Source organism: Clavelina lepadiformis, chromosome 6, assembly GCF_947623445.1.
Source record: "Clavelina lepadiformis chromosome 6, kaClaLepa1.1, whole genome shotgun sequence".
Taxonomy (NCBI): Eukaryota; Metazoa; Chordata; class Ascidiacea; order Aplousobranchia; family Clavelinidae; genus Clavelina; species Clavelina lepadiformis.
In genome coordinates, this window is record NC_135245.1 from 6,705,567 (window position 1) to 6,730,816 (window position 25,250).

General features: G+C 35.3%; 3 protein-coding genes across 4 annotated transcripts; 1 reads left to right on the forward strand and 2 right to left on the reverse strand.

The window, feature by feature from the left end:
* Positions 1–3,911: 3,911 nt before the first annotated feature.
* LOC143462968 (adenosine 3'-phospho 5'-phosphosulfate transporter 1-like) lies at positions 3,912–7,894 on the reverse strand. The gene is made up of 7 exons (XM_076961297.1): positions 7,615–7,894; positions 7,183–7,346; positions 6,787–6,905; positions 6,230–6,386; positions 5,780–6,046; positions 5,343–5,513; positions 3,912–5,257 (listed from the first exon to the last, which is right to left on the reverse strand). Exons 1-7 carry the CDS (start codon positions 7,814–7,816, stop codon positions 5,006–5,008), a joined length of 1,332 nt encoding a protein of 443 aa, XP_076817412.1. The 5' UTR covers positions 7,817–7,894; the 3' UTR covers positions 3,912–5,005.
* Positions 7,895–11,093: 3,199 nt separating this feature from the next.
* On the reverse strand, positions 11,094–15,859 carry LOC143462450 (uncharacterized). Of its 2 annotated transcripts, XM_076960626.1 has the most exons (7): positions 14,960–15,859; positions 14,734–14,824; positions 14,530–14,637; positions 13,922–13,981; positions 12,967–13,059; positions 12,570–12,728; positions 11,775–11,888 (listed from the first exon to the last, which is right to left on the reverse strand). In XM_076960626.1, exons 2-7 carry the CDS (start codon positions 14,815–14,817, stop codon positions 11,808–11,810), a joined length of 585 nt encoding a protein of 194 aa, XP_076816741.1. In that variant the 5' UTR covers positions 14,818–14,824; positions 14,960–15,859; the 3' UTR covers positions 11,775–11,807. The 2 variants fall into 2 exon arrangements, with proteins under 2 accessions (XP_076816742.1, XP_076816741.1); XM_076960627.1 differs by lacking the exon at positions 11,775–11,888 and adding an exon at positions 11,094–11,593 and having other exon boundaries at positions 14,734–15,859.
* A 5,921-nt stretch (positions 15,860–21,780) lies between these two features.
* On the forward strand, positions 21,781–24,651 carry LOC143462899 (cytokine receptor-like factor 3). Its single transcript, XM_076961208.1, has one exon. It carries the CDS (start codon positions 21,883–21,885, stop codon positions 23,287–23,289), a length of 1,407 nt encoding a protein of 468 aa, XP_076817323.1. The 5' UTR covers positions 21,781–21,882; the 3' UTR covers positions 23,290–24,651.
* The last annotated feature ends 599 nt before the right edge of the window (positions 24,652–25,250 follow it).

The following is a 25,250-nucleotide window of genomic DNA, read 5'->3' on the forward strand; positions in this document are numbered from 1 at the left end:
GACATATCACTATACTATATAACTATACACAAGAATATTAATTTTTCTTATATTCATCACGTGTTACATAATATTCTTTCATGCCATCATGATTAAAATGAATAGAAGATTAAATAAGTATTTCAGAATACTTTAAGCATCTTATTTTATTTGCCCTTAACAGATAGACACTGTTAAATTTTAATTGCAAACAGATGAGATTTCAACATCAAACTCTAATAAATTATTTATCATTTATTAAAATAAAGATCTCAGCATGTTTTTCTTGTTAAGTTTTTCGTATCTAGGCCGTAATCGTACTTGGAACCACCTATTGCTAATGATTGCAGTGCGCTATAACATCGTAGATAAATTGCTATTGCAGCTTGCAAATACTCTATTTACGTTAACATCATTGTTTTTCTTGGAAAAAGATACAAGATATTAACTGCGTTTACAAGAGTTCTAACAATGGAACTTAAAACTCGTTTATATAATCAGTGACTCATGTAATGAGTTGATAATCTCCGCTCGGCAACAATTACAGTGCGTGGGTTGTAAACGTTTGCATAACAAAGTTGGCTGAAAACAATTTTGTCAAAACAGAACACTGGAAATGGTAATGGTTTTTTTTGCTATATAATATTGCATATTTATTAATTCCATTTTTGGAAAATACAAAAGTTCAGCAAAAGTACGAAAACGTAATTGCTTTGATTAGGTACTAAATGGTTTTTGGGCGGGTTGTTGGCCACAAACTTAGTTTGGTCGTTTATATCCCGTAAAATTAGAATTTCCAAAAAAGAAATTACAAGTTTGGTGTACTGCCTTGTTTGATGACAAAGATCCATCCATAGATGGTCAAATGTCTTAAGTTTTTTTAAATGTTTGCCAGCAATACAGCAAAAACTTTTCTTTTAAATCATGGCTGGCAAAATTGGAAGCAAGATTTATTAAAAGCGTGAGAAATGTATAGTTTATCTTGAATTTCTGAAAAAGGTTTGTGATGACAGAAATGAGACTACGCACCCATCTTATAGATGATGCTCCTCCAGAATTTATTCTATTTTCGATGTTGCTATTTATGGTATTTCGGCGTTCACCAATCCCAAGGTCTTACTCTGAATCATACTTGTACTTGTCACCTTAACCAATGTATTAAGGCGAAATTAGTTGAATGACGTAATTGTGGCTATATGTGGATTTTGCAGGTTTGTTCAAGGCTGCCTCACATTAAGAGAGAAGTGTAAAGATTTAGAAACAAGCACTTTCCTTGATGGTGGCCATGAAATGTCAATGCCGAGTAAATCTTGCAAAATTCGTACGCAAATGCGTTGAAAGGCGATTTCACTTACGCTTTACAAGTATACAGGATGTTCATAATTATGCTATATAAACTTCACCCCAGTCAAAAGTGGAAGGAGTGCTAGGGATTGCGTGAGTTGCTAATTGAGCATTTGCTTCTCAGGATGAAGATTTAGTATTATAGCTCATCTGAGATGGCCATTAAGATTTATTTGCAGCGTAAATTTGCGTTACATCTTCACAAATAAACGAAAACTTTACCCGATTCAATGAGAACAAAATTTTATTGCAACATTAACAAGCGTATGCACAATGATTTTACGTATGACAGATATGACATAATGACAGATGGTGACATACAAAGCAAATTGATAATAGCAACTTTCCTGTCATGGAATAACTTTCTATAACTAGTGATGCGGTCATGCCTCAGGAAACTATAGTTTTACAACGCAGCGCAGTGCATACAAAAAGCATGGACCAGGCTATACAAACGATTGGGTTTGGTTCATTATCGCTGAACGTGAATTCCAATGGCGTTAAATCAGAACAAAATTTCCTCCTTCGACTCAAATATAAGTTGCCTTGTTTGGTTTCTTAGCTTTGTTACGGTTAGTTTATCAGAAATTAAAGGCCAAACAATTCTCAAAAACTAATTCCTCACATATCTTATAATGACTCGACAATTAACAATTTATATTTTCGGCAGATCTCAGGTATAAGTAAGGTATGCAGTAGTATAGTAAAACGTATAAATAAACCACACCCAAGAGAAGACACTTTTAGATCAACAACAAAGATGAAGTCATAATAATTTCAACATATTTGGTTACAAAAGAGAAAGTCAATTTATCAGGCCGAAATAACTAAAAGAGAAAATATAAACTAAAGTTTAAGTTAATTAATTATTTCAAGCTATTATTGGCAAAAATAATTTTAGCGTTGCGGATCGAACAAGGATCATCCCTTACACTGTTCGATATCAATGTAATTGGAACGTGAAATATTTTCAACACAGAAATAGACGGAACATTGTACACATAGCGCTCGTGCCAAGATAGATAGGCTATAACTAAATAAAATGTTGGAAAAAATTGTAACGTAGGCCTTGCATATTTGCATTGGATTGCTTCTCTAGTTTAAACTCGAAATTAGATGATATTTCTAATTCATACGAATCAACGAAAAACAGATCAGCGTATTCACTTTTCTCAAACGACACATGCACCTGGTGACCTGTATATACGTTCCCGTTCGTTTACACTTGACGCAAACTCAAATGTGATAACACATATGCCACTTTTATATATGTGGATGTGTGGCTGTGTGTACGTATGCGTGCAGTTTGTGCTAAGCAAGGGGTCAGCCATCCGGTGACAAACAACGCGTTTTTGCTTTTTATCAAACCGACCGTCGAGAGCCCCACAAGCTCTGATGACGGACGCTTTAACCACCATAGGGCCACCTGGTGGTTGCATTTGCCGTTAGTGAAAACCTCTCTTTGTGGAAATGTTGCAGACGCCATCTTCTGGTTGTCATCAAAGTATTTGCATCTTTACAGATTGCGTAAGTAATGGATACAAGCTCGGATATCTATTAGCAATATATAATCAATTATTGCATCCCAGCCCATGTGCTGATCTCTGTGTATTATTTCATAGAGGTGAAATCATATCCTATGTAAACGAGCGATAAAACATTCAAACTGGCTTTTGATCATAAACTAATTTAGATCCTTAGGACAACACGGATTGACCCTTCACAGCAATGATGGTTGATGTGTGTGCTTGTGAACTAGGTTATAATATAGCCTTTAGGCAAATAAAATTTAGCTTAAAGAATATTCCAGTTTTACTATTATAAATATGAGGGATCAGTGATGAGAAATAAACTAGATACAGCGATTTTGATCCTGAGTTTCAAGCCACAGTTGAAAACGGTTTAACTCCGGTTTAGGTTGACAAAATTTTATTTCACTGCTTATACTCCGGTTTGGGTTTGCATTGAATGCCCGCATTTACGGGTTCCGGACTTCTTCCAAAAGACTTGACTTGTGACTCGAATTTGATGACCTGGTCCCAACTCTGCAAGCCAGTAGCCACTAAAGTGGCAGGAATTCTAATATACAGCTTGTTGTAACCGATCTTGAATCACATGACTGCTCTCAAAGAAATTATGCCTCGACTTTGACAAATATTTTGGACCTCTGTTTATGAAGAAGAGCTCAGAACCGGAACCGGTTTTATCAGGTTTAAGGTGCCTGCTGTCAACCAAGTTGCACACGCACGTGACTTAGTCCTATAATACAGAATTACTTAGCCACGTTTAAGCGACATCGCGTATATTAGGCTACTTGTCGTGCAGTTTGTTTTAATAAATCACGTTCAGCTTCGGATTAAACTAACCAACAATACTGTAGTAATTAGTATGTGGCCCGGTAAAAATTCTGATGACTAAATGTAAACATACAGCACACTAAGTCGAATGTGGTCCAACGTTATTGCCCACTTCATAAACAGCCGCACATTATTTCGATAACACAATAAGTTACAACCATGTTTTCTTTTATGCACCAATAAATAACGATGTTCTAAGCTGACGACTATTTAAGATATGCAGTAGAATAAGTCGCTATAGAAAACGTGTAATATTTTAATCAAAATAACAAGACTAGTACTACCACGAGCAGAAAAATGTCATACAATCCATGAACAGATATTGTATGTGGTGGAATTTACAGGTAGGCTACAGCAACAATAAAATACAAAAACGTCTGCACCGAGTAAGTACGCAAAATAACATTTTAAACTCAATTACAAATGAAATAAGGTCATTGATAAAAGACATCTTTCAAATTGATTTAAACAAACCTACAATTGTCATGTATTTAATCGCTAGTCAATAAATGGTACCCAAATCTTGGGAGCAACACAAGTGTTAGATAAATTATTTGACAAAACACTGAACAAACGTGGTGATGAATTTCCGAAAGGAATGGCGTATAGCAACTGAAGTTGCCTGACCGGTCGCACTGGTTGACTATAATACGTTGCACATAAATTGCCTGGAGGTGGGAAGCGATCTGTTCGCTCAATATGGTTAACAAAGCTAAAGGTGCAAAAGAAAAAGCATAACCGATGCAGATACGCATAATATTATATAGCATCATGTAAATCGATTGATACTGTGCTAAAAGCAGCATGTCCTGCCATTGTTTACAGCGGATTACGGTACCTACAGCAATTCATGCAATCGGCATTCTACAGTACTGAGAACAGGAAATCAGTGTTAAATCAAACGCCTACAATAGGTAAATCAGATATCAATATGAAACAAAACGCATACTAGTATCAAACTGCGACCAAAACCGGGCATAAAATTCTCACCAAAAAACATTTTTTTCAAGAAGTTTTTAATGCAAAACTTTTAAACCATTTAGAAGTGCAAGATAACATTGTGCTTCATCTACTGTTTCAAAATATTGTACAACAGCAAGGGATTGCGTATATAGCGCTTAATACATTAAAATCTGCATTTAAAACTTAAAACAAACTTCTAAATAAATATAGAAACCAATAACTTCATAACATGATAATAGTCTAATGCTAGTACTACACATCAAGCTAAACATCTCATTCGCCAGAAACCTGGACATGGAAACCTGCATTTTTATTTTATCGCTTCGAAAAGGTATAATCTCAGAAGTGGTACTGGGTTTAAATTAAACTTTTGTTGTTGTTGAAGCTGTCTTGTTTATCACTGATTTTCTACTTCGAGCGTATATGCGCAAAAAGAGAGCAATGAAAACTACAAGTATTCCCACTATGCCTAATAATCCCACAGGATGTCCATATATGAAACAAGACAGCAAGATTGCAAAGGCTTGCCTTAACGTCATTATGATTGTAAAAATTACAGCACCGAATTCAGAGATTGTGTAAAAAATAAAAAGTTGCCCAACTGCTGAACAAATCTGCAAAATAAATAAATCTTTAGTCAGCTACCCTGCAAAAGTAAGCGTAAAGTTCAAGGTAGCAAAATATAAAAAACATGCTTACAGATAAAATAACAGAATGGACCGCAAAATCCCAGTGCTTCATCATAAATGCAAAAGCTTCAAAAAATCCTCCTTGTTCAAGAAGTGAGCAGGAGGTAAAAATGCAAGAGAACAAATTGACGCCAAACATCATTTGTATTGAAGACATCTTGTGAACTTTGAAAAGCTTTCCCTAAAAATTAAATGTTAATCGTAAATTTGAGCTGACTATTTAGTCAGCACTATATATTATACAGTAAACTGCTCAGTTTTGTACACTGCAGTCAGGACGCTTTAAAATATTAACATTTGATGATAAACACTTTAGTAGTACTGAAAGCTAGGTGCATTCTAGACTATTATTGTAAATTAAATCCATGACATGCTAATATCCATAATGATCCATCTTAATGGAATATAAAACAACAAAACAAACTCTTCATAATAAAAATCACATGCCTGCCAATTGGATGTGAAACTGTCAAATGCCATATATCCAAGCATTAGAATCAAGCCAGAGAAACTTGCAACCATTGGTGAGTAAGCGCCAGCAGAATCAAGTCCACTGCTGTCTTGAGCACTACCACTGCCACTAGATAACAGAAACAGGCTGATGCCAACAGACAACATCCCTGCAGTTACCCACTCATAAACTTCATAAATATTTCCCGATACCACTTTGCCCATAAGCATGACGGGGATAACTTTGCATGCTTTTCCAAGAACCTGTATTTAAATATATGAAACACAATAAATCATGACTAATTATATAAAACACCAAAAATACTGGATGACTTCTTTATGCTGATATGCTTAAACAGATTGTGCAAGTGATACCTTGCATTTCATTTAGCAAATATCTTCATAAGAGTAAGACACTTTGCATAACAACAAGCGACCAGATTTTACCTGCGTTGGGAATGAAACAAATTTCAGTGCTTCATATTGAAACCAACTGCTCATGATATTTGAAAATGAAGCAAATGAAAATCTGTACAGTGGACAACTATGTTTTGGTTGTCGAAAAACAGTAATGTATATTCCTGCCACTGTCAACGCCAACAACCTAGGCATATAACATACCCATGAAAATCATTCAATACATATCATATATCACAAATTAACTAAAAAACATTTACATACACAAAATTACAGACTTTTAAAACTGTCATGTTACATGTAATAAAATTATGGAATAGTATAACAATTAACAATAGTTATGCTTAGACTGAGCAAAATCTGAGCACAACTTAAACATGGCAATAATTTCTCACTGCTTGAGCTTCAGTTATCGGAACTGTGTTTGCGCATTTGCAATGGTTGCATTTTTAATGTTTTTTAAATTTATTTGTGGCCTTGCTTGAATTTGAAGCTGTTCACCAGGATCACTTAAATGAAGAAATGGTTGTTACTATCGCATTCAACCTTAAGCAAGCTAAACAAAGCAAACTGATGTTTAGTTTTACCTGTTAACAAAAACAAGAAACTGGGAATTGGTGAATTTTTCTCCTGGTACACCATCCTGTTTGCCATATTCTCTTGTCATTATTCTTTCCTGAATGACACCCCATGTCAGGTAGGAAACCTGAAACAAAAGTTTTCAAAATTCTTGCTACCCATGCATGCAACAACCACGACATCAAAATCCCTTTGTTTGATTAGCAATTGAACACAAAAAGCTAGTATGAAACCATATTTATATTTGATTAAAATTTAATCAATAAAAACTAACTTCAAAGTCGCTGTAACCTTAAATAATACCCTTATTAATAGTACAGATAGGTATTTTAAAGCAAAGTGCATAGGCTTTATTCCGTAAAAGTAAAAACAGTTGAATCATACCAAAATAAAATAAGGAATACCTGCAAACCAGCAGCACAACAAAGCAGTACGAAACCCCTATAACGTGGTGTAGAAACTGTTTCAACAACAGGAGCTCCAGATGATGATGTAGGCTGAGAATCAGCAACAGCTACATCTCGACCAAACACACATGTCATGACATAAGGAAAACAAATTCCAGAACCTGCATTGAAGAAGCAACTAAATAGTTTACATCATTATGAATTAGACAGTGTCATACTTTCACAGAATAAGATCCGAAGTTAAATTTTTACAACAGGCTGTGTATTAAAAATGTTTTATAACACATTTTTGTGATGATTTATGCTATTTCTTAAACAAATATTTTCAATAACTTTGTAATATTTTAATTCACTTGATATTGAAAAGAAACTGAAAAAGAAAACTTTCATGATATGTAATCTACTGTATTAGTGCAATTTACAATCTACCTGTTTCATTGTATTTAATTTTCTTCAAGTGTTGAATCAAAAAGTACGCCGGAACGAGAACTGTACTATATCCAATAAGATTAATGGTCAAGCGAAACAACCAGAACGAATGCCAAGATGATTGAGACAATGGTATTGACACAGGAGGAGCTTCAATTGGGAAAAGCAAAGCACATAAAGCAAATGCATGTAACAACTTCATAGCTAATTCTTAATTCAAGTTTCAATGACCCTACAAACAATTGCACTTATCAGACTTCATGGACATGGCAAACTGCTCAGCAAACCATTCTTAAACAATAGGTCTAGTAGGCTAATCCATTTAAGCTATGCAGGAATAATGAGTCTATTAAAAACAAATTCTGCTAAAGAGATTAGGGCCTAGGGGTCTAGTTAGAAAAGGTCATCCTGTGATTGTGCACTTGTATACTAGACCCGAAAATAGTAACACTAATATCACTAGCCTACCCGGAGAACGGTATAAGCCTACGGATTATAGTTGTACAGCCGTGCACCTTGCCTATCACAAACAAAATTTTGAAAATCGACCATTGTGACGTATACCAACTTCCCAAGAATGCAGCTATAGCTAACTGTCTGAGCAGATTGTATAGTCTGAATACGCGGTATTAATCAGCTTTAGCTTAACCTGTCAACTAAAAAAAATATTTCTGTCACAAAGGGTTTTGAACCTACTATAACCTTTAGAGTTAGACAAAATGTTTGTCGGAGAAGTGATTTATTTATTGTAGTTTTTACAGAATAGGGAAACTGAGGAACGTGATACCAACGATATAAAGAACTTTGTTCTTTATATCGTTGGTGATACTAATTTACGGAATGTGACAAATAACGAAATTACGGAATAACTTTTTCCATGCTTGTAGGCCTAGTAATACAATTTAGAAATATATGCAATATTATTTAGCTTAACCTGTTAGCTATAAAAATATTTTTGTCGCAATGCGTTTGGAATTTTCTAAAATCTTCACAAAACGTTTTTGTTGATCCAGTGATTTTTATGTCGTACTTTTTACAGAATGAGGTAACTGAGCAACATGACACTAATTTACCTAAAGTGAGAAATTACGGAATTAAGGAATAACTTGGGTTTTCATTCTACCTCTGCGATCTTAGCGCACAGTTTGCGTTGGGCGCACTTTCTTGCTTTCTTAACTTGTGAGAAATCGTACGTTGTACAGTTGTGATGCAGGCAAAAGACTAAATTGAGCAATATTTCCAACAATCTGTGTTTAGTACTATATACCGTTGATATAAAACAGTTTAGTAGGGTTACTGGAGTAGCGGTTAAGTTAGCAAAGCAAATGGAGTAGCGTAATGCGACTCGGATTGATACTCGACTGCGCTGCCATAGTAATGTCCTTGGAAAAGCATTAAGAACGCCTGTTCGATTGCTTTTTTTTAGTTGTTTTACTGGTCGGTGGACAGTCGGGTTTAAGTTCGGGCTTGTAAGGTTTAAGAAAATTCTGGCCAGATATTGATAGTCACACTCTGCAATATTTGCGTTGTTATTTCACATGCATGACAGGTGCTAAAAATCTTAGACATAGAGCAAAGCGCAACTTACAAAAGGATGACAGGTAATGAATGACATTAAAGAATGAGTTTGATTCATTCAGTAAATTTAACTTTTGTGTCTAATTCGAGCTTCAAATAACTTTTCGAATTCGGGCTTGTGTTTTCGGGTTCGGGTTAAAAATATAAAAAATATAGCCTAACTCTGCGGTGGACAGCAGTTTCGAACTCAGACAATGCCATGTAGCCTACAATAGTATAAAAAAATAGCTGAAAATGTGTGTATTTATTTTTTGTATTTTTGTTGTCCTTTTTTTGCCATTAAATGTGCGTAGCGAAAGTTACGTTGCTAACTGTCGTTATATAGCGCATTTAAACAACATTAAAAACACGGATATTACGAAACGAAATAAAATATATGAGGTGACATGATTTGATTACAGTGACAGTCCATATCTTAATTGCACGACAAATGCAAAACTTACACAAAGACCGCCTCGATAGCAGGGGCTTGTTGGCTCCAGCGGTGTGAAATCATATTTTCATGGACAGACTTTCCTTAGTCCGAAGATAAAGATTCAGTTACGATACCAAGACAGTTATCATAAATAATGAAGTTTGTTAGAAAATTTAAAAAAAATCATTTTTTTCAGATCAACCTTGTTGCTTTCTTACCGCAGTTTTTAAAGATAAAAAAAGTTAATTTTGGAAGTGCAGTATTTAGCCTGACGTACATTACTATTTGTGCGCTAAAAAGATGACTAGATTTCACAGCTTCGCAAAGTCATATTTGATTCCCTCAAGATGGTGTTTGCTACTTTCCTTGTGTTTATCAAATAGGGACCATAAACAAAGAGCCGTGTCAATTAGTCTTCAAGAAATTGAGAGAAATAAGATTCCATGAAATGTTTATTCCCTAGCATACCTTGACTCGACAGGCCTAAAACTAGCTTGCCCATAGGCTAAAGACTTTGCAATTCTGCATGAATGTGGGCACAACGTAGGCTACGTAACTTGAAAGCCGTACGCCCTGAAGGCCTTGAAACGTGCAGTATGTGAATTACAGTGGTGCTACAACAATGGAAGGTTAGCACAGCCACCGAACCCAGAATGAGTTTATTTTAAAATTTAACGAAACTAAAGTAATTCAGAAAACACACATGTTATGAATGTTTAAACCAACAATAATAAATCCAGGGAAACGCCGAAGGCATGATTAGGAGTTGCAATTGTGCACGTTGGATGATAGCAAAATCCCCCAGACCAAGATCTAACCAATTAATAGGCTAAACATGCTAATCAAAGATGCGCCCCATGGAAAAATTTTCGTTTTTTTAACACGAATATTGTGCAGGTCGACACGAAGCAACTCCGAATATATTTGTGCTTCCACCAAACGATAAAATGTCATCTCTCAAAACAAGTTTTGCAACATGATCCAATCGATAAACAATTTGGTTGTCAGGAATGTTGTCTCCACTTGTGCTAAAATACCAACCAAAATTGTTCAACGTTTGTCATACATTTCTGGATAATAGTATAGGCTATACAGTTTCACCGGTTTAAGTTTTCGTGTTTGCCCAAATCTTTTACCTAGGCAGTACAGTATTTGACGCATCTAAACAGGATTTGAGGTTTGAATTCGTATCGACTAGTTTCTACAGATGGGTTAGTTTTGTGATGTGTACTTTAAAATCATAATTGTACTGTATAGCTAAAGAATCTGATATCAAAACAATAACACCATGCACACAGAGAGTGATAAGCTACATTTAAACAATTCATTCACTAACTATACACAATACAGTACTGTATCTTATTGAATTCTCTGCCATGGCAACAGCGAAGTGTGATCAATGTGATAACAATAAAAGCAGAAATTAACATTGGAGTAAATTTTACCACAGTTTATTGCACTTTTACTAAATTAATAAACATGTTAAAAAGTTTTAAGAAGCATGGTGTACACGATTAACAATTAAAAGTTCGTGGAATATGAGAATACGTGCTAACGGTGCTATGCATACTTGAAGGCTTTCATGTTTATATATATAGGCGCTGATGCATGATAATCCTATTACAATGAAGGCTTTCAAAATCATGTTTACAATAGACAACAAATAATGGAAGTAAATTCAATTGTGCAACAAATGACAACAACGAATTGGACGATTATTGTAGGATTAAATACTATATTTATAATTTTGTACGGAAAATATTAGGTTAACACAATAAATTCGTTACAGATGATGAAGTTAAAAAAGATCTACGCGTTGGAAGAATTAGGGTCTGTTTTTTTTGCGTTTGTGCGGTTTGGCATAAATCGGCTCCTCTGTTTTCCCTTCCATCATCTCACTCGAGTTTTGAAACTGATCACTTCTGTAAACCACAGCCTCCTGCGCAATCGCTGGGGACGTCTTATAATGTTGAACAGGCTTTAAGTCTGTTTAAATACACACAAAAATGGTTTAGTTAAAAGGTATATATGCCAAAACTAGCCTACTAAAGCACGGTCTCTTAACTCTTTAAAGTTTACATTAAAACATATCGTTTTGGCATACTATTTTATGTTTTAGTTTAAACCCTAAACGTATGATTGTGTATATAAATCAGTGTCCCGATGATTCTTAAAAACCTATAGTTCTTATCCTAAATGCCTACTGCCTATTATTTTTGTTTGAAGATGGTTGCTGTGTGAAACCCGTTGATCGATTTTGCAGTTCGTACTCTTCATGTTGCTGAAAAGATTTAGCAAACTCTTTTACTGATGTAAATAAGTTATCAATAAATTTAAGTGAGGTTAGCCACCGCTGTGCTTAGGCGCAGTTCTTTAATTCATGCGTAATACAATACTTATTATTGGTTATGTGTTATAATTATACAGTACAAGTCATCGTAGACAAATTTAGTGTCAGCGAAAAATGAAATTATGGTGTCAGCATGGGATAGTTTGCCGTAAAGCTCTGACGTGATGCGACAGACTCATTGTGACAGGATTACTGGGCATTATACAAGTTATTACGAATCTGCATCCCAAGTATTGAAGTAGGCCTACATAGTAAAATAAAAATGCAAAATATATAAGATGACACTCTAGGTCTTCTAGGATTATCTTATATTTTTAATATAACTTTATACAAGTTTTCGCAAGCATAAGCTTGCTTGATGAGGTGTACTATGAGATCTATTTAGATATGTTTAAGTATTTATTCAAGCATTCAAGCGACTGAAGCAGTGTCGTTGTTCCACACTAGGAAAAAACGCTAAAATATGTCTTTTAATAAGTATCAGCTACAAAGAACGTAGTCTGCTGTGTTATGACACAAGATCGACAAAGAGACAGAAAAACGCTCTACAGTTATAGTGGACTACAGTGTAACTAAATACTGTAAGTCATATTAGCCTAATATACAACCTACCTCTTCATCGTTTTCATATTCTTGAGAGCAAGTTCCACAATATCCTAAAGGGGATGGACAGCAACAACATATCGAAGCGCTAACGATTAAAAGGATGCAGGAGATAAAGGAAAAGAATACGTTCAATCCGTGCAATATTATTTCCCATCTATACTCACCCTAAAAATTGGAGGTTTTTGAATTTTCATCATGTCATAGGGAAGGCTGTAACTAGTAAAAAGTTTATGATTTAGGAATATAAAAATTGGTTGCATTGACAATTACGTGGAAACTAAAAATCATTTTTTGTTATTAGTAGGCTAATGGTGCCCTCAATTTTAACTGAGAAACATCGTTATAAATCATAACATTGTAGTATATATGAACTTCTATTTCTATACTTTAATGTCTTATTTACCGATAACCAAGAAAGCATAGATGCACAACTGAGATAAGCAAGAAGTGCAGCTGCCACGCATCCAAACATGCTAAAACCCGTATGAAGGTTAACCTAAGTATGATATATATCAGTTCATAAGTTCAAATTTGCAAAATTGATGGTTTGGTGACACTTAATCACGCGACAATTAATCACGCGACGCTTAATCACCGACACATAATCACTAGGACATTTAATCACGCGACATTTAATCACGCGACACATAATCACTAGGACATTTAATCACGCGACACATAATCACTAGGACATTTAATCACGCGACATTTAATCACACATTTACAATATTTTTTTACATTTACAATTTACAGCAATGTTATGCATGGGAAATGTAAGCAACTGCACGAAGATAGACTAAAATCTCGCTTGACAGATAAGGGCATTCTTCCAGAGTTCCAAAACCGACGCTCTGACACAGTTTCAAGTAGCATTGTATTTTACGGTGTAACGTTTTGATGGTACTTTGGTCAAGAGCTTCGGTGACAATACAGTAGAATAATGTTAGATATTACATAGGTTATACTTTCGGACAATATAACAATTAGACTTTATGAAGCTGGTGTTGATTTAAAGAAACATTATAGAGAAAGCCGGCGCAACGGAGTCAAAACAATTGTCGGGGAGTTCTAAAAGAAAGACCAAGGAAGCCTTTGGCAGTCGCATCCAAGTGATTATGTGTCGCGTGATTAAATGTCGCGTGATTAAGTATCCAAATCGCGTGATTAAATGTCCTAGTGATTATGTGTCGCGTGATTAAATGTCCTAGTGATTATGTGTCGCGTGATTAAATGTCCTAGTGATTATGTGTCGGTGATTAAATGTCGCGTGATTAAGTGTCGCGTGATTAAGTGTCGGTACACCAAATTGATAGTTGATTGATTGATTTGCATTGATTGCGTAATCTGCAATCACTTACTAAGCACCATATTGTCGCCGGTGAACCTGATGCTATGCCCAAGCTTCCAGCTGTCACAATCTGTGGAAACAAAAAACATGCTACAGTTTAAATATAAAGTGAACGAGCAGAAAACCTTGCAATTCCGGCGTGACGTTTTTCCTCCGAAGTAATTTGAAAAATTGTTGTGACTTCACGGCAGTAGCATTCGGCAGGAATGTTGCAAACCGTGAAAACGGAATTGACTTTCATATTTCATACAGCGCACTATTTCGAAATTTGGGTCTGTATCATAACCATAATGAAATGGCTGGAAAGCAGATATTTTTTGATAGTGAATATTTCACCGAAAGTATAGGCGGGTAGGTATGCAAAAAGTTTATATCACCATTAAAGGTTTAATTAAAATAAAACTAAAATTAAAAGATATATTTAACTAAGGTTTAGGTTTCTATGTTATAACATTAAAGTAACAAGAAACTGTGAAAGATAGCTTCCAACGTACGATTTTTCTGGTGAATTAATGACAATCTTAATTTTGACGTTACAGTATTTAAGTTGGTGTGATGATCATCACCGTCAAATAATCTTAACGGCTAGCAATAACGAAATATAATCCGTCAACGTACCAATATTCCACACCATATTCCAGCTCCATAATATGAAATTGAATAGTCAGCAAACAGAAAAACGAAACCGAATGTCACGCATCCAGAACCAAAAATAACTTCACATATCTACAAATATAGTAAAGTACAAGTCTCACTTAATTTCACTTTAAATCAAATCTATTCTTATAAAGATGTTAATTTTTATTTGTATTTAAATCTTACACCAAGTATTTTCAAGGCGCATCGCTTTTCTGGTTGTAGTACGGGAGGCGACCTGGTATTGATGTTTACCGCTTGTCGGTCCATGGATGTGCTTTACCAAAAGAAAAAACAAAAACGACAAAGTCCTACCAGTTTCAAAACAATTCTAACTTTTCAAAAACTCGGAAAAACATCACTTTTCAATATTTCAGTTTTTCATAAGAAATTTTAGTCAATGGTTCCGAACCTGTTTCTGGTCACGGACCCCTTAGAGTTAGACACATAGGCCTATGAACGATAAAATTGATACTGTTATGGTGTTGTCGCTATTAAGCGCAACTTCTGCAGCACAAAACCCACTTCGCGTGTGATAAACTTATGGTTGCCACAATACTTCATCGGAAAAAATGTGTGTTCAAAACTATTTTTCACATATCTCTTGTTAACCTAACTAAAATGTTATAAATAACATAGCAATCTAAGTCTACCTTCTAACCTAAATCTAACTTCAGCAAAATAAAATAGCTAAAATCAACTGTTTGCATGCCCATTCATTCATCTTGACGACCTATTTTTTTGACATGCTGCGTGACCTACTAATTGTGAAATAGTCACTTCCTAACTAAACGTATTGCATTTGCCAACGCAATAATACATATTGTTGATTAGTAAAATAAAAAACAGGATATAGTTTGGCCCTCTCAAGGTCAACTCTGTTCATATTTTTGCACACGACCTTTCGCAAGCATAAGCTTGCTTCTTCAGGTGTACTGCGAAATGGCGAAATGCGTTGATATTGTTGATTGTAATATTTATGGTTTGAAAACAACCGATCAGTTCATTCAACAATTTGTTCAACAATCAATCAAAAGCTTTGTCTAGCACTCTAGCTTGATGAAGGTGAAAGTCCACTAAAACTAAACAATGCATCAAATCAGAAAATAAAATCAATTTAATCAATTCTTTAATCATTTAATCACTTTCTAATCAAATTACTAAAGCTCATTATGACATTCGCGGGCCCCAGTTTGGGAACCATTGCTATATAATCTGAGCGCATTTATATTTTAAAAGTTTAAGCAGGCTTATTTCGGCAAAAATTCAATAAAATCTTGACTAAATAGCGTTGCCTTAATGCCTGGTTGATGCGAAAGTGCAACGCTATGCTGTCTGGTACAACACAGCAACTGGCGCCTTGTCATAAACCTCATGACATGATATACAGTCATATACTTTCTATTTTGCTCTTCAGAAATGAATATGCTAAATATTTATTTTGACATGAATGATAAAAAATCAGTATGGTTTCGCACGTCAATCTTTTCAGTTCAATGATTGGCACACTTACGGATTTTATGAGGTCTACAAATCATTGCTTACTTATGATAACCTGTGTATGGCGAGTACTATAGTAGCTTATTATTGGTTCCGCCAAAAGGTATGTATATAAGCGTAAAACAAACAACGTGATGATAACAGATAATTTTCATACTCTCTTGAAATACTGTTGAAGTAAATTAGCATCCTCTATAGTCTATATCAGTGGTTCCCAACCTTTTTTGGTGTCGGGGCCAAATTTCAAACTTCATAGTACGTACGGAGCCGCATGAAAACACTCAAGTAATTATAACCAAAATTTTAAACCATGAAATCATGTACCAACGAATAGCAACACTAACAAAAAAAATAACACAAATCAATTTAATGTCCAACTTGACATTGAGCTTTAACAACTTTTTCAAAGCGAGGCGCAATTGTGGTTTAGGATTCAGGAGGCGGTTAATGATTCACAATAAGTAGACAATGGACCATTCACAACAGTATAAAGTAGGCTACAAGGTGTAACTGTAAGATGTAAAATGAAAAATTTGTAAACAATTTTGACCTAACGCTATAAATTTTGACCAATTTTCGACTTTTTTTGACAAGTCAAAAAATAATCGCCCTAATTATTACAAATAGATTTTTTATTTTTTTGTGGGATTTTCACGGGTCATTGAGAGCCGCAAGAAAGCTACCTTGGAGCCGCATGCGGCCGAAAATGTGCAGGCTTTCCAACTATATTACTACCATATTGCTCTTTTCCCCGAAAATGTGCAGGCTTTCCAACTATATTACTACCATATTGTTAGCTGATAACCTATTTCTTATATGAAATATAGGAAGAATCAGCAAATTTTTGTAAAAATGTTGTATTTTGCTCCCATGAGGCTGGTTAGGGTCGCTTACCAATGTCAATCCGCATGGTGGGTAAGCAGCTGAGGTCGACCATTTCAACGAGTCCTATGAATGGAACAGCATGACGCTGGACTATCTTGCGGAATGTTTGTTTGTTTGCGACGTCTGTTCATCATGATATGGTAAATAGTCAAAGGGGTATGAACTGAATGAAATCGAACATATTGGGAGAGTTACGAGTCTACTGCTAGCGTGTTTTCTGGGTGATGGCAGTTTGCCTCCAGTACTTAATTGATTGTAGCCGTAAATCTATTGTTTGCTTTCTCTCTCGAAAGTTCTGTAATGTGAAAACTGTTTTGCTAATTCCAATTCAAAAAATTTTGATTAGTAATTACACTTTTCAAAGTTAAAATGAACGTGCCAATAAAAGTGTCAAATTTAAAACAAAAATTATATTCCTAGTTAAAGTGTGATGTTTGCATTGACTACATTTTTATTTTTTGGAGTTAGCTATCAAGACGATACGTAAAAATTGGTACAAAACAATAAAGTTAACCATACACTTCATTTCTTTGTGGCATTTCGTCAATTAAATAATTGTCTAGTCATTTTCGTTAACTTTAAGTCCACTTGTTTGGCACTGTGATTAAACTTTAAGCGAAGTATGAAATTTGCATAGTTTTTAAATTGCATTTATTTATCATTTATAAGCGTTAATTGAGGCAGCCTATCTTTCCTTATAGTTAAAAATAAGAAGCATAATTTTTTCTACAAATGCAAACTGCAAAGTTGTACAACAACTTCCGGATTAAAGTGAACGTTAGATCTATACGCTTTCACACTTCCGTTTGCATAACTACATTTATTTGTACGATATTAAAGGTTTAAGTGTTAATTACAACATTGGAATAAGTTTAGAATTTTTATGGTACTACAGTATAGGCCTATAGATTTGTGAGATCTGTAGAGCATACATTTGTATGAGTTTTACGCTCAGCGGGACATCTCGACTTTAACCTTACGTTGACGACGACCGGTATACGACAGAGTAGGGTCATTCCTCATTAGCAAACAATATAGACTCGTGGCAAATCAAAAGATATCCAAAACAAAATTTTCGCAATTTCTGAAATAAATGTGTTAGTGTGATTACTCTAATATACACTTTATACAGTAGGCCTACAGTTCATTTCTATGTTATGACTCGTATGTGACGGTTACCACGGTAACTTGGCATTTGTTTGTGACTTATGCATCAATCGTAACCGGTTTAATTTGGTAATGCCAAGCACCTGGAAAGATCACAATAATAAAACTTCGGGGCATAAGCGGCGGGATTCGAGCCCACGCCATCGAAATGACTGGAGACTATGGAAATTGGATGGTGTTTTAGTATAACGCACTATAAGCCTGCTATACTGACTAAAGATTATTGTTAGTTCACCTATGTCGTTGAAACAAAAATATATGTCATTTATCTCAAAATTACTATTTCACCGTTAAATCATGCAGTATGTTATTAAAGAATAAAGATACGCGTTTAGGTTAGGAGAAAGGGTATGAAAAAAGTTTATCTTACCTATTTAAGGTTTTATTGAAGTTAAATTTAGTTTAGAAGGTAGATTTAGGTTACTATGTTACTTATAACGTATAAGTTAGGTTAACAAGAAACCGTGAAAAATAGCTTCGAACGCCCGATTTTTTCTGCTGAGAGACTAACAACTTAGTTATAAATAACTTTGGCTGGAAGTATCTGTTATTTAATTCGTGTCCTTCATGGTGAAACAACGTACAGTCGTAGACGGACCCTTGTGATATATACAGTATGCGTTACAAACTGCACTTTTGCTTGTTTTAGTTATTGCTTAGCTTTATCAAACAACGAGAGTGACGCTACGGAAACCTGTGCAACAATGCCGATTCGAATATAAAGAGCCGCTTTAGTCTGCTTTTCTATTCAATTCCTTTGGTCTAGACTCTAGATTCTACAACCCTAGACTAAATGACCTGTCTTTGTTTTGCCTTAGTGTTTAGCTAGGCTACATTTTGAATAGGCCTATATACTTAAAAATCCGTTAATTACAAAAACTTAATTGAGGCCAAATGCATGAATTAGAATCCACCGTGTGGAGAGAGCGTATTTAAAAGACGGCAAACTTTTTTCGTTTTGTACCGATTTTTCTGTTGTTTTTCTTTTAAATCTAAACGGGTGATCTTTTCCTCATGAGTGCTTCGGTTGTTTTACTTTCTTTTCTCGAAATATTTTTTTGAAATTTCCTATAAGCCACCCACAGAAAGGCATTTCTCAGGGTAAAGTTAAAGTCTAATTCGTCACCAGATCTTGTTTCTGTAAACAAAATTTTGCCCAATGTTTGTGCTGTAGGCTTGACTTGGCAATTTGTAAAACTGTAAGCTCGATAAAGCGCCCGCACACTGCCTCTAGCGACAAAAGTCGTTTGATAGAACAAAAAATAAACTTTAACAAGTAGGAATGAGATCTGAGTCAAGCTAGCGAATGCGATCGGATCAAAATCGGTTTTAAATTGATGTTATTTAGTCTTCAGTTAAATGTGAATGGAAACCTTTTCTTTAATGTTCCCTGTTTCTAGCTGTTAACTTGTTTTTCGAACTAGACGCTTGGCACTAAATTATTTAAAATTGTTTTTAAACTATTTCTTAAAAAAAATTCCTGCCCGTTTTTTTGCGTTCCCTAAAACAAAATAAGTTCTATTAACTAGCGTATGCCGTAAGAGTACAACATTTTGCCCGTAGACAGAACATTTGCGAATATTAGATCGCCTCAACCGATGTTTACGTGACCACGTGAAAACTTTTGTGTTTGAGCGAGGAATCCGTTCTCCGTTGCACCAATTTTCGGAGACATAGTTACAAACATGCGCCACATAGTTATGCCCAACTGGCACGTGGCGGGTGACGTCATAATAGCTGGCGCGTGCGCCGCTTAAGTCGTGTCTGGTCAGTCTCAGGGCTAGGCCTAGGCGCTGTATCAATCAATCATTTTACTTTTCGTCAAAAGCACGATGGGGGCGAAAAATCAAGCTAGTTGCTACGAGAACGCGCCAATGAACAGGAAGAAGTGGCATAGCGGAAAAGGCTTAAAATGTGCTCTAAAATAATTAAGGCAATAATCGCTGGTAACAACTATAGTTGTATAGGCCTACATAGGACGGCCACTAAACCCATAGCCTAGGCTAGGTAGTTAAATCCACAAAACATAAGTTCAAAATTAGCAAAATTAAGCAGACGACCAGGTGGTGTGTTCGAGCAATAAATAATTGAAAATCGTTTCAATGTTGTACATCAGTGCATGGGACAAGAAAACCCACCGTAAAAGAAACCCAACCTCGGGCAGGAGCTTGGTTTCTGGTGGCCATAACACTAATGAAGGACATTGTTGATGAGCCTAATTTTGTACACTAAAATGCACATCAATGAGATTCTTTGTAAGATATGATGACAATACTGCTCGTCTGGACTGCAGAGTATGGCAATTTTCGCTGAGATCTTGGGTGTGCAGATGCAAAATTCCAGTGTACCAGTGTGCAAGGAAACAGCTAGTGTGCATTGCAACTCATGGTCCAAGGCTTCCCGGCATTTGTGCAAGCAAGGTGCAGCCCTATACGATAGAAATCAGGGAAAAAATTAGTGTTTCCTGTTTTTTTTTAGAGAGATACTGGTTTTAAACACTAATTTTGCAGTATAAATCGGAGCGAAAGTTAGTGTTTCCCTTTTTTGCCCTGGTGTGCAATGCCATTTTAGAAAATAAAATTTTGGGTGTACGCTTGCCATTCTCTGCAGTCTGGTTGCTCTTCGCAAGATGGAATTTTCTCTGGTATTTCATCGACATACCGCCCAAACTACTGATTGAAAACAGGCCAAACTTAAACATCCAAAAGCAATCACATCAGAAATGAAATTTGCTTTGAGTGAAAACATATGGGAGTTGGGGCTTAATTGCTGTAAATACCTTATTATGTTTATTTATAAAACATAGCCCAAGTACAGTATACAAGTATTTAAAGTGTGGACAGGAAGTATTTGGAAATTGTTGCATATTTTTGCCTTATGCTCAACCACCTCAAAAAAATCGGTGCAGAAATATGCAATGCAGCTTCTATAATTCTGCCAATACCATAAACAATTAATTTGCAGATTGTAGTTTATGTTTTGGGTGAGATATTTTTAATAACTTATTTAAAATATTTTCTCGGTTCATGTTTGACGATCTTGATTGTTTCCGATGGTGTCGCAGAGTTTGTGGTCAGCACACAGGTGTTATTTACTAACATCTTTCTAACAGTAGCCTATACTATACAGCCCTTTGAAATATCTTAAAAAGCTGCCAAATTTATGTAAATAATATTGTAGCTCCTTGAGGTGATGACGAAACATACATCATACGATACTGTAGCATTGCCATAAATAGGCCTATACCTTTATGCGAAGAAAATCAATTTTGCATGCCATACGCCATTTGCCTTGCATACGTGCAATGAGTTATGCTTAATGTAAGCCTATGCTTGTAACCTTACAGTAGCTTATATGCTAACAGTATTTGATCAATTGATTTCCAAACATCCAAGCTTACACTGAAATACTTCCATTTGGCTCATCTGATAACATTCCTTATAAATGTTTTTGTTCATTTTTTTTCTGGATATTCATAGTGGCATTGAGTTTAAAACTTTTTTGAACATGACCATCAAAGTCAGTTAATTAATTTCCTGACAAACTACATTTATGAAAGAATAGCAAAGTATATGCATTAAATCAAATGCATTCTGGACGAAGTAAAAACAAGATACCATAGACTGACTACCATAGACTAAATTACTACACTTCTTAAACTTGCAAGCTATTGCAATAACTTGTACATGCCAGTGATTGGCCGTTATGCTGTGTAATCGCATGGCAGTTGGTGGTAACATATTTGTTTTCCTTACAGAAAAACAAAACAGGGATGGGCAATAAATGTTAATTATGGAGCAGAAAATACAATATGCCATTGAAACCATTGACAGCGCACGTGAGCACAAATGCGAACTGGAAGGACGTAGAAAACAGCTGTCTTCTGCTATTTCACAAGTTACCAGCACAGCAAATATAACAAGGCATGAAGTAGAACATTATTTTGAATTGATGAAGGAAAATATGTCCTGTGCAATTGGTTCACGTTTGAAAGCTTTGCTGAAAGAAATTGATCACATTGAATTGGAAGCACTGGACCCACTGAAAGATTGTCAGTTATTGATAGAAGAAGGTATTGAGGAAGCTGCAAGTGTTGTTACATCTGGTGAAAGTATCTTAAATGAAGATATAGAGACTGATGAAGGATTTTGCCATGTCAGCAAGTTTATATCGATGACAGATAGCCTTGCTTTGGATAGTTTGCCTGAGGTACCATCTGCCACTGAAGTTCCAAGTATATCTGCTGTTTTCAGTAGTGATTTTGTTGAAACTATTTCAAAAGCTGTAAAGAATGAAGGTGTAATTAGTCGACGGTCTCCCGTCCAAATAACTGATTTATCTCCTATCCCAGGTGGTGTTATTGCTACTTGGGCCTGTACGGAGGAAGAAGATGATTATTTAACAAATGCCAAAGTGAAATACCTTTTTCGGCTACAAAGCTTCCGTGGAAAAATTATTTCTAACAAGGGAAAACCAACCAAAGAACGCAACATATTCAAGGAGATATACTGCGGCCCTGAGATGTCTTGCACAGTGAAAAACCTTGCTGCTAATAGTATTTACACATTCAGAGTTTCCAGATGTCAATATACGGAAAGTGGTAGCATCTCAAGGCAATGGAGCCCTTGGAGTGTTTATCAGGAAAAGGTGACTGTCATGCCTGGCTTTACATGGATGCCTCCAAAAGATGAAGAGTCTTATATTCTCTCAGAAAAAAATCAAGTAGCTTTGAAGAAGAGTGGTCTGGTTAGGGTTCTATACTCTGATGCATCTTCTTTTGTGGTTGGGTATCCCATAAGCTTCAAGATTGATCTTGAAGGAAAAGCAAGAAATAAGTGTGATTGTATAGGTTTGTGCATGAAGAGAGATCCAGATGCTACTGGGATGCACACAAAAGAAGGTACAATATGCATGATGGCTGATGGGCACATTTGGTTTAATGGTGTACGTAGTCACACCAAGTTTCCAAAATTAAGTAGAGGATTGGTGGTGTCATTTTGCTTACAAAAATCTGAAGAAAAACAAAGTGATTCGAAGCATAAAATTACAACATTTCGAGCAGCGCTGACCATTGGTGAATACCAAGCCGTGTTTGATTGGATTCCCGTTAAATCTGGAACATTTAATCCTCAGAATCTAGCATTTTGTATGCTATTTCAATCCTCGGGTTGGAAGGTATCTATTGTTTAATTTGAGAATGTCATTATTTCAATTAGGACACGATAATGCAAAACAAGCACATTGGGAAGACTGGTTTGCAGGTTAGGTAATAATGTATGTCAAATGTAATCGTATTGTAATGTCCATCCAATATTAGTCTATACTGCTATTCTGAGTATTAATTACATGGTTTTTTGGATCGGATTTGGTGACACATAACCATGAGGGTTACTCTTTGTGTATGCGGGATTTCCTTACATTAAATATTTATGATACACATTATGAATTTTATGACTGCTTGATGAAGTGCTTTAATTTCTTAAAAAGTTATGTTTAATCAAGATATGTTAATGTTTTACCACTGTCTATATTATCGTTGTTTCAACTATATGTGTCTTGAGTGGTGAGCCTTTGAGATACTCACCAATACTGGTACGGATGTTTGCAGTATTTGTGCCTATAATATGTGATTTTTGCGAATGGATGTTTCTGCAAACTTCATGTAAAATTTTCTTGTGTAGCTGCATAATTTAATCCAGTCACTCCATTTACACACAACCATTGTTATAAAGACATTTTTTTGTATTTGTTATTGTATTCACATTGTTGTTGAATTGGTGTCTTTATTTAGATTGCGTCCGTTGAGAAATATAGAAGTGATAATGTTTATACTAACCCAAAGTACTCCTTCAACAATTTATATGTCTATAAATATACTCTTGACAATTTATATACAGTATATAAATATACTGTGCTGTTATTGATTTGTCAGCATTTTTTATTGATCAAATATGGAAATGAATAATAAGTTGACACCTCTCAGTCACTAACTAATTACTAGTATTATGCTCTATACAGTTCTTAATTCATGTTTATTGCCTACGAAAATACTTATCAGTTTGCACTGCCATTGTTTCTTGCCCTTCAAACATACAAAGTGCATTTGTTGTATAACTATGAACTATTTTGCGCTATGGTACTCCTGCGATGAGTAATGATGTGCAACTTTTATTCAGAGACAGTGTTAATTTTTCGTAATAGTTTGCCATGCAGTTTTATTAGAAATTATGTGTCTGGAAAATAACATTGACTTTTAGTGAAACATAGCTTTATTTTGCTTTGCTACAATTTTAATGCAATGATTTTAAATTTTAACTTATGTGTTGGAAGCAGTTTTTTTCTTTATGGTTTGTAATGTGATTTCAATACAGCTGTATAAAATTATTATATGCAATATATTAGACTTTTTACTTCAAGCTGTTTGGTGTCAATTATTTGAAACTAGATTTTCTTTAAATTAGTGGTTTTGTTTTATCATGTAATTTTATAGATTAGTATGCAGGATAATACAAATAAAAATACGTTTCTGAAAAGTCTACATGCCATGTTTGCCAATTTAGCTATTTATGGTTTGGTATGAAAACATTTACCGTTGAGTACTACCGTTATGTTTTGCTCAAAGTTATCTTAATTTTATAAGCTATCGTAAGCCTGTAACCGTATTTTGGTTTTGGTAGCCGCATGTGCATCTTGAAATTATAGCAGTTGTATTGGAAGCAGACTCTTTATCCTCGGGCTTAGAAATATCTCGACATGACTTAAACTTGGCGACGATTCCTTAACGCGCGTTTCCCGAGCTCGTCTTTGCGCAAGTTCCAGTAGAAACACACACGCATTTCTTGTTTTTTTTTATATTGCATTCCCAAAATTTGAAGCTGTTCCGCGGGATCACTGAACAGGAGCAAACATCGTTAATCCTTGTTCTAGGCCCTAGGGCATTACAACGGTACCGCCGCAGAGCATTGGTATACTACACTCTAGTGCTAACAGAAAGATTAGGGTTGAGGAAAAATTAAAAAAAAATCGAGTTAGTGCAAGCTCGAACGTATCACGTCATAATGTAACAAAATAGGAACTAATTTGTGAATGCAGAAAGGCCTTTGCCGATACACGGCATGGTATTCTTTATCCTCCTACTCGAAGGTGTTTGC

What these genes read in the sequence shown, in the direction of transcription:
- LOC143462968 (XM_076961297.1), bottom strand. Translation starts at nt 7,816, where the DNA reads ATGAAGTTGTTACATGCATTTGCTTTATGTGCTTTGCTTTTCCCAATT. An exon ending in AATTAAATACAATGAAACAG is followed by an intron (nt 7,347 to 7,614) that starts GTAGATTGTAAA and finishes TCTTCAATGCAG; the next exon opens with GTTCTGGAATTTGTTTTCCT. An exon ending in GTTTCACATCCAATTGGCAG is followed by an intron (nt 5,514 to 5,779) that starts GCATGTGATTTT and finishes TTTAATTTTTAG; the next exon opens with GGAAAGCTTTTCAAAGTTCA.
- LOC143462450 (XM_076960626.1), bottom strand. Translation starts at nt 14,817, where the DNA reads ATGGACCGACAAGCGGTAAACATCAATACCAGGTCGCCTCCCGTACTA. An exon ending in GAATATGGTGTGGAATATTG is followed by an intron (nt 13,982 to 14,529) that starts GTACGTTGACGG and finishes TTGTTTCCACAG; the next exon opens with ATTGTGACAGCTGGAAGCTT. An exon ending in CTATGCTTTCTTGGTTATCG is followed by an intron (nt 12,729 to 12,966) that starts GTAAATAAGACA and finishes TCCAATTTTTAG; the next exon opens with GGTGAGTATAGATGGGAAAT.
- LOC143462899 (XM_076961208.1), top strand. Translation starts at nt 21,883, where the DNA reads ATGTTAATTATGGAGCAGAAAATACAATATGCCATTGAAACCATTGAC.